Source organism: Plectrocnemia conspersa, unplaced genomic scaffold (assembly GCF_051122295.1).
Source record: "Plectrocnemia conspersa isolate PC_06_02 unplaced genomic scaffold, ASM5112229v1 ptg000006l, whole genome shotgun sequence".
Lineage (NCBI taxonomy): Eukaryota > Metazoa > Arthropoda > Insecta > Trichoptera > Polycentropodidae > Plectrocnemia > Plectrocnemia conspersa.
Genome location: NW_028277170.1, coordinates 8,242,294 through 8,256,223, shown reverse-complemented (window position 1 = coordinate 8,256,223; position 13,930 = coordinate 8,242,294). Strand labels below are relative to the sequence as shown.

The window sequence follows — 13,930 nt, the reverse complement described above, 5'->3', positions numbered from 1 at the left end:
AATAAGTTTGCTCTACTTTATAAATTTAATTTTTAATGAAGAAAGAAATGCGACTAGTTTTAATGTTTATCTATCAATTAGCTAAAACAACAGAGCATTAGAGCAGAAGGAAGAGTCACGAAGTAGAGAATTAATTTCCGTAGCACGAGCAGAGCCGAAGCTTAGCAATTTTTATTACTTCAGTTTTAGCCAGTTATTTTATTTTTATCAAAAGCAATGTGCAATGTTAATATAATCCTTAATAAGAGTAGGATATACAAAGTTGTTATTCTCAGACTCGTATTAATATATATATCTGAAGAAGATGATTATGAAAAATAATTAAATAAAGAAAAACAAAGACAATAAAATTGAATTAGTAAATATAAATAATGAGAATATATGTATTAATTTATTACAGGATTATAATTTCAATATATCTTATAGTTTTTGAAATCTAAAATTTTTTTTTTTTTTAATATATAATTTTAATGTTAAAAAATAAAGATCTATATAATCAAAATAAATCTGTAAATAAATTACTTTATAAAATTGAATAAAAGTTTCAATGTAAGAGTTATCTGGTGTTTGGAATAGCGCTATACACATATGAATAGACTACACGCACATCTAGTGTCACGCACGACCAAAATGCGTAGGCTGGCACAACTTCCTATAACGTAATAATATTAAAATTGTATGTTATAATTAGCTGTACTAATGCAATCAGCTACATCTCTGAATTGTTGTATGTGTCTATTTTTTTATATTTTTAAAAAAATAATGAAATCGCATGATAAAACTAATTTAATCATGCCAGTGGACTTTGCGCTGGTGACTCGACTAAGTTGCCCATCATATTTATTTATTTATTTATTTATTTATTTATTTATTAAAATTATAACCATCGTGACCTGACAGGCAAACCTAATGCGTCACCATAGTCAAAAGTACTAATACATCATAATACATACAAATATAAACAAGACAAAACAACAGACACAAATCACCTCAACAGGTGTGCATTGTCCTATACGAATTGAACCAAAACTCCATAAGTGCAAGAGAAAATGTCAATATTACTATGGACAGAATTGAGCAGATAAATGGCCTTGGCCAGAGAAGAGTTGGCAAGTGCTCCAGTTCTAGACTTAACAGGCAAGAATAGTGGACGCGACCGAGAACTATATCCACCTTCAGGAGCCCACATTTGAAGCTGCTCGAGCACTGAAGGATTGTCTACGATGCCCTTGAGCAATTTCCAGAAGTGTTTAATTACATAAACACTTCTGCGAGTCGACAAAGAAACGTATCCCAGGGCTCCCAAAATAAAAGCACTGGGAAACAAGAACGGATAATACCCGTATTCCTTCAAGTATAAATATCGAAGAAATTTACGTTGTACTTTTTCCAGCTTCAATTCATTACATTGATTCATTACGCCTGGGATCCAAATGATGGAGCTAGTTTCTAGTATGCTGCGGACTAGAGTATCATAAAGAGTGCGCAATACTAAATTCCTGAAGTAACGCGCATTTCTCAAGATAAAACCGAGCATTTTTAAGGATTTGCTATGAGTCTCTGCAATGTTCTGGCTAAATTTCCAACGTTCTTCGAAAGTCACTCCTAAATCCTTAGTTAAAGGAAACCTTTCCAGAAAATATCCGCCTAGGTGGTATGAATATTTTAACGACCTTGAAAATGAAATTGTGTGACATTTCTTTACACTGAAAGGCAATTGGTTATAGCAAGCCCATTTCCATATAGAGTTGAGATCCTCCTGTAGGTCGAGGGAATCAGAAATCGAATGCATTTTCTTGTAAATTTTCAAGTCATCTGCATATAATAAAAAATCTGAATGCTCTATTGCTGTTTCTATGTCATTAATGAACAATAAAAACAACAATGGACCCAAATTGGATCCTTGAGGTACTCCAGTAGGGGTCTTCTATCGTTCTGAAAAAGAGTTATTATACTTGACGAATTGATATCTATTGGTCAAGTAATTTGAGAATAGATTTATGAGATCTTCAGAAAACCCAAAATTAGATAACTTTTTTACAAGTAAAGCATGGTTAACTTTATCAAATGCTTTTTCAAAGTCTGTGTATATGACGTATATGATTTGCATTACGTGGAAAGGGTTAACTTCTACCTTGATTGTACTCAAATACCCGTGTGTTTAATTTTGTAATAATATTAAATATTTATTAAAGTCAGCAATGATTATAAAAAATATCATATTTGCAATTAACAATTTTTTAAATTAGAAATAATTTTTTAAATTTTAAATTTTAATTATTTTACTCGGAGCATGCATTAAAAAAATAGTTCGGATTCGAATCTCCAAAATAATTACACACGCTATTTGAAATAGTTAAGTTTATATTTGTGGCATAACAATTATTTCACCACTTAAAAGCTAAGCGTATACTAATATAACAAAAACGATTCAATTACGTAAAAGATAATATAAAATGTTTTTTTTTTAATTTACATATTTTTAGTTAGCTTAAATATCATTTGTATATATTATATCATTTATCACAGTAACTTAAAACGGTAAATAAATATTTTAATAACGCATTATTTTTCGCACAGTTAACTGTACGCCAAAGAATTGCTCCACCTCAGTTCTTGACCTAAGCCGTCACGATTGACAACTGCGGCAGGGTTAATAGTCTCCCAGCATCACTATTTATGATAAAGACGGAAGAATGACTTGAGAGGAAAAGAGGAGTAAATGAGGAGAGTCTATAGTTTGATTTGTTTTCTATTTCTGCAGTGAGGACTGCAGAAATAGATAGATCCAGGATTATTTTTAATATCGCAATTTTCCGTTGGAATTTTTTAAAACTATCACTGACATTAACGGAGATTTGATGAATATTTGAAGTAATTTTTTTTAAGTGAATCACAATTTTTTTTTTATTGGAATCTGTTATTTAAATAAATCCGTCTACTTGTGTTTTAAATGTTTTTAAAGCAAATCAATCTCATCTTATCAAAAGTATTTTAATTATTTCCGCGTTCTATTTTTTTTACACACACGCTTTACGTACAAAAGTCGTTTGGTGCTGGAATCTAATTTTCTCCGACGAGAAGAGGGTACTGTAAAAAAACTAAAAAGAAACATCGTCCTCAACCGGGGTCCGAGTCACTGTGTGCGAAATAGGCCGACGGGTGTTGAAAGAGTGGAGCATATAAATTTAATTATATTAATAATGTTCCCTTTTGGAACTTTTCCATTATTCGTCCGAGTCGCCATGCACAAAGGATGAACGCCGTAACTTAGCCCTAATGAAATTATGCGCCTCTCATTCGCAAGAAATTGATTGTCTTATTTTAATGGCAAGCGGCGAAAATTTTCTCGCAATTTTTCCTGCTTTTACTTTTTTCTTTCTTTTCCTGCGTCTTCTCAATTCGAAAGTACTTTTTCTTTTGCTAAACGCGCGAAGCTTTCAAAGCTCCTAAATTTCTTGGCGGACATGATCGATTTCCAAACGAAGTTAATTTTCGAAAAATATGCCTACATTTTTTGGCGTAAAAAAATATTAATTACTTCTAAACTCTTTGTCCGAACATTTTTTAAAGTATAAAACTTTTATTAATTATTTTAATGAATAAAAATTATATTTATCGCTTTAAAAGAATTTATCCATATATCTGTATTTTTTTACAGGATATTACATTTTTGTTAAAATACGCTTTAACGTGCATATAATATTTTATAATTATATACATTAAAGGCAAACAAAACTTTTGGTTACAAAATTTTGTTAACATGAAATACAAACACAACTTGGTAACTAACTAAACTAAGTATATGTAATAATGTTCAATAATCTAAATAAAATCTCTAAAATAACTCATGTCAAAATTAATTTAAATTAAACATTTACAAAGTAACTTTTTTATAAAAATCTAAAACACTTATATTTTGAATACAATTATTTTGTGAAAAACAATTTTGTAAAAATACAATATCAAATTATTTTGTCAAATAAAAAGTATTCAATTAATTATATGCAAATGTTGTAAATCACAAGACAAATTAAGCAAAAACTATGGACAGACTTAAAATTTTAAATACATTTTTATATATATTAAAATATTTTTAATGTGCAATTTATATTTTATTATGATTAGTAATATTAAAGAGAGAAAACATGTTTGCTCAATACTAAAAATGTTATTTAGTAAAAAAAATCTTTATAAATAAAATACTCGAAATGAATAAATCAAAATATTATTGCAACTAATTCATATTTTATAAAAAATACAATATATAAATTACTTTTAAATCAAAAATGGAGATTCTTTGGTAATAATTTATGTATTAATAATAAAGAAATTTTTAAACCTAATTGTTTATATCCCAAAGCTTTTTTAACGTTTTTCCAAAACTTTACTTACATGTTTATATCCCATTATTTAATAATTTGTCCGCAAAGCAATTGAATACTGTAATTTTAAAATTGACCATGAGACTTGGTGCCCATCGTCTAAGAATTTCATAACATATAAGATACTAAAACATTTGGTTTCAGTCCGTGACAAACAGTGGCGTAGCTATGGTGGGGCGGAGGGGGCGGGCCGCCCCGGGCGGCACTTTCTTTGGGGCGGCATATTCGCGATGGGATCGTCTATTGTGGTTCTTAACCCTGAATGCACTAAAACATATATAAATTCACAAATAACCAGAGCTTAATAATAATTAATTTAATATTTTAAGAAATGCTGATTTTATGACCCTGCAAAAATTGTATGGGGGCGGCAATTTTAAGGATTGCCCTGGGTGGCACATACCCTAGCTAAGCCACTGGTGACAAACATAATAAGTCGTCCTATAATATTTTAAGGCCCACTGATTTCGCGTTATTAAATAATGATGAATACGGCAATTAAAAATTTAGGGTTTTTAATGTATGTAGATAAAAATTTAATTAAAAATTACTTAGATGCATTTGATTTTTTTATTTTATTAAAATGATTCCGATTCTACGCATTATTCTCGACAGACCTACGATTTCGATGAAAACGTTTTGGCTAAAGAAACATCCACTAAAGATCTCAGTATATTTTTTGAGAGCAAGTGTAGGTTCTCTTTATACGTAAACAACATCTACGATTAATCATTCAAGATGCTCGGCTTTGTTGTAATAAACGAATTTCACTTAAAAAAATATTTGCATCTCTTATAACATTTTATTTCACAGCATTCTTAAATTAGAATCTATAATTTTTATTCTAAAATAACCAAATACTTTTAATCGGTAAAGTTCAAAAAATGTATAATATTTTATTTGGTTATAATCCTTTTTTGTATCCCAGCGCATTTTTATTAAAAACGTAGGGATACGATTTACTAAGTTATTGCAGAAGCTTGTGAGCATTTATTTAAACTATTAAAGAGTGCTGTTTACAATTAAATTATTCTCGAGGAATTACAGTTTTGGGTTCCAGAACGTCCGTTAAAACCAGGACGTCCGAACTAACTGACTCGTCTATGGCTGTTGCCATCCAGCTCCTTAATACACTGGTATTACACATTGATCTGTTGCATTGAGATATTGACACTTTCTCGTGCACATATGGGGATTTTGTTCAATGCACACCTGTTGAGGTGATTTTTGTCTGTCCTTTTATCATATTTTTATGTTTTCATTTGTATGTGTATATGTACGTGTGTGTGTGTGTGCGTATATGTACTTGTATGCATTTTTCTGTGTATATGTATATATTTTTATGCATTTTAAAAAATATGTATTTTATACTTTTGGCCATCATAACGCATTAGCTTAACCTGTTACGTCACGCTGCTCTTAATTTTAATAAATAAATAAATAATTTAGACGAGAATTTGTACATAATGTTAATTGAAGATTTAAAAAAAATGTATTTTTTTTTTAATCTTTTATATTTTTTTTATTTATTGTTGCATTACACCTTGAGGTAAAATGATTATTTTTTATTATGTTAATTAAAAATAATAGGCAATTGTAATAATGATAGTAACTTATGTTATTCTTATTTTTAAATATTTTTTTAGAAGCATGCCGCGTCAGACATTCTCTTTTACAATTTTAATTTCAACGACGATAGAGCAAGGACATATTACCGTCATAATATCGGCGATGAATCCTTTGAAATTGATCGAGTCTATCACTATTGCGACATCCGTCACATCAATCGTACCCGTATCGTACGTGCGCAATAAAACGGTGTTACGTTATATTTCCGGTAATTTACTACCCAGTTAGTATCAATATATTCGGTTGCATGTGTCTGGCCGTTATCTGGCCGTTCTCTCCTTTCATATTCGGATGAATTACTCTTATGCTGCGTATTTTTTCTCCTCCCCCTCCTCCATCTCATGGGGTATTATACGCTATGTGGTATGTATAGGGTTGGTTTCTCTTCGCCCGCCCGCTGTTTGACGGATCATCGAGCGGCGGGTGGGTGAAAAAAGGAAAAAATCGATTCAAGAATATTCTATGTGTGTGTGCCCATATAAAAGTTGTTATGTGAAGTGGTGGAGGTAGAAAATACCGATATGAAGTATAGACCGTTGCTACGTGTTTTATGTCGGTCGGTTCGCTTTGCTGCCAGTAATCTCCTTTGGACGAAACGTATAGCACCGCTTCCCGGATTAAGGCCGGAAACTCGAGACTCGATTTCTTATTCCTAGATTTTTATATATATGCACGCGTATATAAATAAATATGAATGTACATAAAAGACTAATAAAAATACAATGGAATCAAGAAAAGTATAAAAGTGAACTTAACTTCTCTTTTGATGGTGTAGATAAAATATTTTATTTATTTGTGCGATTTCAATTATTTCCTTTAAAACAATATGTGCTTTGGTATTTATCGTAATCACCGATACATGAGATTAATGAGTTAGTGTTATTTTGCATAATATTTTATAATATTTTTTAATATGAGAATGACAATGATATTTGATTGTTGGTATTTAAAAGCTAACAACATGCATTTTTTAAGATTAGTAAAAATAGGTGTATTACAATATTTTATAGATTTATTTTGAGTCACTTGCAATTTAGAAAAACCAGTACAACTGGTGTTACAAAACACTAGCAATCATATGTTAAAATAAGTCATGGTAATTGTTTATATATTGAAGCTTAATTTTTTAAGGGCCGCAATGACGGTAAGCCCTTAAGAGAATATTTCTAAATTATTTTTTTTATATTTTAGTATAAAAATCTAACGTCCAGGTGTAAGCATATGTATTTAAAGCTTGTTTTACAATTAACTATACTGCTAATTTTTGAGAGGTAGTGGTAGTGTTTATTTACGTTTTGTATAAATATTTGTTTCTGTTTTAATTTATTTGATTAAATTTACTTGTAATTTTTGGTTTAAGAGTCTAAGCACTTGTTAAAATATCTGTATCGACAGTGTATATCGATTTTTTTTAAATATCATTTGTATACAAGATAAAAAGAAAAATTCCGAGAAAACTTTCCTGAAGAATTACAGCTGGAATTTTACGCGGTATCGAGTGTTCATTATTTATACAAACAAAATAACTTTAACTTCTCAGGTGTGAGCGTATTAAGCGTAGCAGATAGTCAGGGGTTTTATATTTATGCCATACTGTGTCGAAAGATTTTTTTATATTTGTCATTAAACCCGTTCTCTTTTTTGTATCAAACTATGTTGTCGAGTAATTTTCGCGGAAGCCAAACTGTTCATCAATAATTTTATTCCCTAAAGATTATTTTAAGCACAAAAATATTGTTTTTTTTTGTTTAAATAAATGACAGTAATAAACTGATAAGGCGATAACTAATGGAAAATGTAGATTTTTTCGGGACTTTACATCAGATGAATTTTACTGGTTTTTCAAATAGTTAGAAAATACCTAAAATACAGGCAGGCCTTAAATGTGTTTTGCTAAATCCAAGGTGTTAATTATCTAATTTAATGATATTTGTTTAAGTTGTTACTGCCACAAAAATAATCCATTAGTTAATTGTTTTTTTTTTTTTTTTTAATTTTTGTTTATTACATAATTAAATAATACATTTTTATAAACATATATATTTACATTTCATTGGTTGCTGGTTAATTACCATTATCACAATTTACGATTGATTAGCTAAATTAAGAGGAATTACAAAAATAAGAATAATAAAAGAACATAAAATACGTTAAGTTTAGGTCAAAGTACATAAACACCTTTAACAAAAAAAAAAAAAAAAAAATTATAAATTATAAATATATATTTTTAATATAAAACTCGTGGACCTGGAGCTGTTAAATTAATAGATAAAATTTATGCGTCAGAGCAAGATGTGCTTTGGCATTTTGTGTTTATATTTAAATTTGAGTTTGTTTTTGTCGTAATCACCGATTCTTGAGATTAACGGGTTAGTATGATTTCGCGGTATTTTTTTATAATAATTATTAGTATGGTGTTGAACATGTTCTTTAATAGTTGGAATTAAATATTTATTATGAAGTTTTTTGAGGTTAGTATAAAAAGGTGTATTATAAATTATTTTTATAGCTTTATTTTGAACAACTTGTAGTTTAGAAAAGTTAGTATTACACGTATTACTCCACACTGGGCACGCGTAAGTCATTGCCGGTCTGATTAATTGCTTATATAATAGGATTTTATTTTTAGTAGTTAGCGCACTTTTTCGATTAAAAATTGGTTTTAACGCCACAATGGCTGAGAGCCCTTTAGATTTAAGTTCGGTTATATGTTTATTAAATTTAAGCTTGGAGTCCAGGTGAATTCCGAGGTATTTTACGCTCGCCTTCCATTCTATACACTTTCCCTGCTCGCTTATAATAGTCGGGGGCAAAGGTTGTCTTCGAGTTGTAAAAATTATAGCCTCCGTTTTGTCCTGATTTATTTTTATTTTCCACTTTTTAAAATAATTACTTAAGAGAGTAAAGGATTTTTGCAATTTTATTGAAATAGGCTTAAGACCGTAAGAGCTACTCATTATCGCCGTATCATCGGCATACATTGAAAGACAAGTATTTTTTAAAATAGGTATATCATTTGTGTACAAAATGAAAAGGAACGGTCCAAGTAAACTCCCCTGAGGAACACCAGCTGGGATATTACGCGGTATCGATTGTTCATTATTTACTGAAACAACATAACTTCGACGATCAAGGTAGGAGCGTAACAAGTGTAGCAGATAGTTAGGGGTTTTATATTTGTAGAGTTTGTAAATCAACCCATCATGCCACACAGTATCAAATGCTTTTTCCACATCTAACATTAAGAGTCCCGTTGATTTTTTCATGTTAAAATTAGCGGAGATGTGCTCTGTTAACCTATTGAGCTGATGAGTCGTAGAGTGGTTTTCGCGGAAGCCAAATTGTTCATTGATAATTTTATTCCCCAAAGATCCCTTTAAACGTGATAAAATTATTTTTTTAAATAGTTTACTGAATGACGGTAATAAGCTTATTGGACGATAATTAATTGCGATATTGTTATCCTTTCCTGGCTTTCTAATTGGGTGGATCTTTGCGGTTTTCCAAATAGCGGGAAAGTACCCGAAAGATAAGCAGGCATTAAAAATATTTGTTAGATAATTGATGCTAATTCTTGAAAGTTGTTTTATCGTAACGTTATCTAATTTATCTATACCGGGACTTTTTCTATTCTTTAGTTTAGTTAATTGTTTTAATTGAATCATTATCTACCGCGGATGCTTCTATTTTTCTTATTGATCTATTAACTTTGTTTGAGTTAATTAAAAATAAATTTCTATGAAACTCGTAGATATGATACAGAAAAAAATGTATCCACTTTTATCGCGATGATTCCCGAGATTTCATATATATATAAATATATATATGAATATAACCGAATTTACTTTCTGGCCCTTCGAGCCGAAAATATTAAGAATCTGATCCCTCACAAGAAAAGTTTGCTAACCTCTAAACTAGAGTTGTGAGCAAAAGCTTTTGTAAGAAAACTAGTAAACAAAAGAGTTTCAACGGTGCTAGTACTCGAGATGCTCGGTTAGAGAATAACGAAGGACAAAAATAAAGAGAGAGAAATTCTAGTCGCAAAATCAAATTCTTGAAATAAATGCTACTCTAGTGTGCATGTGTTTATTTAATAAAGACATATAATGTGAATGTAGAGCTACTTAAGTGTTCACGTGTCTTTTTTTGATACGCTCTCTCACCGAGTCTCAAACACAAAATTCGTATGTTGTATGAGTTTCTAGATTGTTTCCTTGGCTGCGGGCTAATGACTCACTATATTACGCTTTCGAAACTGTAACTGACATTATTTACTTCAGCACAGCTCTTGACAATATCCAAGCTCTTATGAAGATCGGGCATATTGCACCGGTGTTGGCGCATTAACCCTAGTTTCTAGCTACAGAAAACACGTATTCACTAAACAGTCTGGCACTTTTTACGCTTCGCTGTAAAGTAAAGCTTTAACCCGTTAAATTTACCATTTATTTATATACTTAATTAACTGTGTTAATTGTACAATTGAAACTAATATTTAAAAAAATAATTAAAAATTAATAATTGATATCATTCAATATAAAAACTTATTATAGAACGCTATAATACCTCTACTTGAGTACAGCAAAAATCTAACATAAATCTAAATTGCTCAAATTTTATATTATTTGCGGATAACTTTAACATTTTAATAGAGTGCTATCGATTTCTAATTCTCTTGACTTGCAGAAGGATCTCAATTATGTATTGAAGTGTGCTTTCGATAACCAATTGCCTTTAATGTCATAAAATTTTACATAATTGACAGGTCATTGTGTCTTAATTTTAATAAATAAATCAGTAACTTCGTTTTGTTTGTGAAAAACTACAATGCAAACAAAAAATTTCATCGATTTGTAAAATATTAAATGTGATTTTATGTCAGTCAAATAATAATGTATTTTGTAAAGTTAATTTGTATTTACTACATATCTTCCGTTTTTTTCAGTGTCCAGCATAGAGGTGATTCTTGGAGATCAGGCGAGACTACCATGTGACGTCACCACCCATCACCAAGGTGACAAGGTCTCATTGGTCATTTGGTATAAGGAGGGTCGACAGGCGCCTATATACAGGTAAATATGTTTTCTTGGTGTTTTCTAACTCTAAGAGGCTCGTCAAAATTACGCTTTGCTATTTTCGACAATTTTTAGCGATACGTTACAAATACTGATCGAAATGAGACGAAAATTCCCAGATTTAATATTTTTCTTTCCACAAATCTTTATGTATTGTACTCACTATTTGGATGAAAGAGTATTTTAGATTGTTTCACTCTGCACTGATGATAATTTAACTCAAATACTTTATACTAGTTAAATATTTTAAAGCAAAATTAAATAGCGTGTCGTGTTTTTTATATCATATAGTATATCATTAGAATAGTAAAGTTTATTTGATTTTAAATCCTTAGGGATTTCCCATTACCATATTTAATATAAATGCAGACATGTTTGTGTATCAAACGTAAAGACTAAAATGTTAGTCTTGATACAAAGTAGCAAATAACACGTATGTGCCATATTCAGTCATCCAGAAATGAATTTGCCTTGCAATTTAAAACTTTGTTCATAATATTTTCGTATATGCTATTTGGAATGCGCTTCCGATTATTTGCATGTTTAAAATAATAATATATGAGAAATTGCTTAAATAATAATGTTTCAGTATTTGAATTTAAGTAAGTAACTTCTCCATATAGACACTAGCATTAATTTTGCCTATCATGGCAATACAAAATTTTATGTTGTTGCATAACAGTAAAATATATTATGTTATTTCTAAAACAATCATAAATTATGATAACAAATCACAATTAATATGAAAAGTTTGAATTTATATTTGCCTGGTAGTAATTATTTGTATGTAAAGTCTGGTGTAAAATTTAACAGCAACTATTTTAATTAAAAACTTAATGTTATACAGATTTAAAAAATCTCTTAAAACATATTTAGTTAGGCGTTCAGTTAATTTAAATCTTACACCAACCTTCAAAGAAACTCCTGTTGAGGTGGAAAATATATTCATCTGTAAAAACCCGAGTTTACATTCTCTTGCAGTTTGTATCAAATGCAACAGTTTTTCTGGTTATTTATTTTGGAAAATAATTTCATGGATTTAAAAAATCATTACAATTGAATTTAGTTGCAGCCAGATTGACAAGTTCCTTATGTCCACTTCTTCAAATGTCAGTTGAGTATTTACACATTCAGTCCAATGTTTTCAATCAAGTACACAAGACCAATACGCCAGCTCATCGTCTTTCCAATCAAGCAATTTTTTTTCAATTTTGTATAAAATGTACTTAGATCAATAAAATGATTTTTTTTTAATTTTTTTTATGAAGTTTTTATGAATCCATGAAAGCGAAGAACATGTACAGCAGTAATAACGCATTATTAGGGCCCAAAAGTCCGTCTTTTTTATAAAAAAAATTGTACTAATATATTGTTTGTACAAGCCTATATCGTGTTTCAGTTGCTATAAAATTATTTCTGATAAGAGTTAGAGAAAGTCACACATCAATCTAAGTCAAATAAAAAATGTGATTTTTCTTTTCAAGCCATTATTTTTATATATTTTAGTATCATGCATTGTTTCTTAAAAATGATACACGAGGGATTTAAAATTATTCTATACAGCTAAAAATGTATGCAAACTTGATGACACTCTTAAGCTACTTTAATTCTTTCAATTTTCAGCAGCTCAGATCCAAAAAATGCTGCACATAAATTCAACTCTACTATTTTTTGCAGACATCGGTCATCGATAAATGATTTTAATGTTCTTATTCCAGAAATTTCTGTGATAGTATCACCCACTGGTTCATAAAATCTGTGATAAGTACAATGCAAAATTATAATAAAAGGTAAATATGTTATTACAGCAATTTTTTGAAACTCATTTTTCGGGTTTTGAGACCGAATAAGTGTGACTTTGCAGCTAAATTAGACAGCTGGAGAAGTGATTTGCTCGTGATAAGCCACTGAGGTTTTTCTTGTTTCGGTCTAAGTCTGATTGTCTGCCGTTTCGAATCATGTGCTTATCTGCTCTCGATGCGTGTGATTGTAACTGACCCTCTCAAATCACGAGATAAAAGAACCCCCAAAAAGAGGTACCGATAAATGTTTTGTAATATGTATAAAAAATAAGATATATGTACACAATAAATTTTTAATTTCGTTAGTTGTGTAAATAAAATTAAATTGTAAATAAAAAATAAATGGAATTTCAATATAAAGCTTGTTATGAATATGCTGATTTAAATGTTGGATATATATAGGAATATGATAAAAAATTGTATTTGTGTAATTTATATAATCTACTTATTGCAGAAGCCTTCTTGTTACGACTTCAGAATTTTTTAACACAGTGTATTTATCACTAGAAACCGCAAAACAATCCTTCTCTACAAAATTGTTCATTTATTTTTACTCTGGGACTAATATTATCTATGTTTATATTTTTTAATTTTTACAGCCGCCTGTGACAAAAAGTTATATTTTTGCCTTCCGGGAGGCAAAATCTACTATAATTAATATTTGTGCTACTTTGTTTTTATTCTAAAAGTATACACAAATTGCATAGTCTGTTATGAGGTATTAAAGATTTTAAATATTATTTGGCAGTTTTAGTTACATTACATTTTTTTCGCCGAAGCGCCGGTTACTGAAATGCTTAATTAAATTACCCTGAAAAACGCTGTATTTATTTGTTAATAATTTGCTGTCAAATTTATAAATAATTAATTTTCAGAAAATTCTTTTCCATAGACCGGAGATATTTTTTTGCACTAACCATCTCACTAAACAACCTGATAAATATTCTGATCTGTTTTAAGTCTCTTGTATATTTAATAGCAAGGTTCATAATTTATTAACTTTACTTCTAGCGATATAATATTTAAACCAATAAGAAAG

The 13,930-nt window shown here is 29.7% G+C and overlaps 1 protein-coding gene across 1 annotated transcript in view; it reads left to right on the top strand.

Moving 5' to 3' along the window:
- The window catches only part of LOC148234156 (nephrin-like), a 296,304-nt gene that overhangs the window by 164,082 nt on the left and 118,292 nt on the right, over positions 1-13,930 (top strand). The window contains exon 2 of the mRNA XM_088188373.1: positions 10,960-11,086. Within this exon, the coding sequence (XP_088044499.1) occupies positions 10,960-11,086 (127 nt within the window). The remainder of the gene's footprint in view (positions 1-10,959; positions 11,087-13,930) is intronic.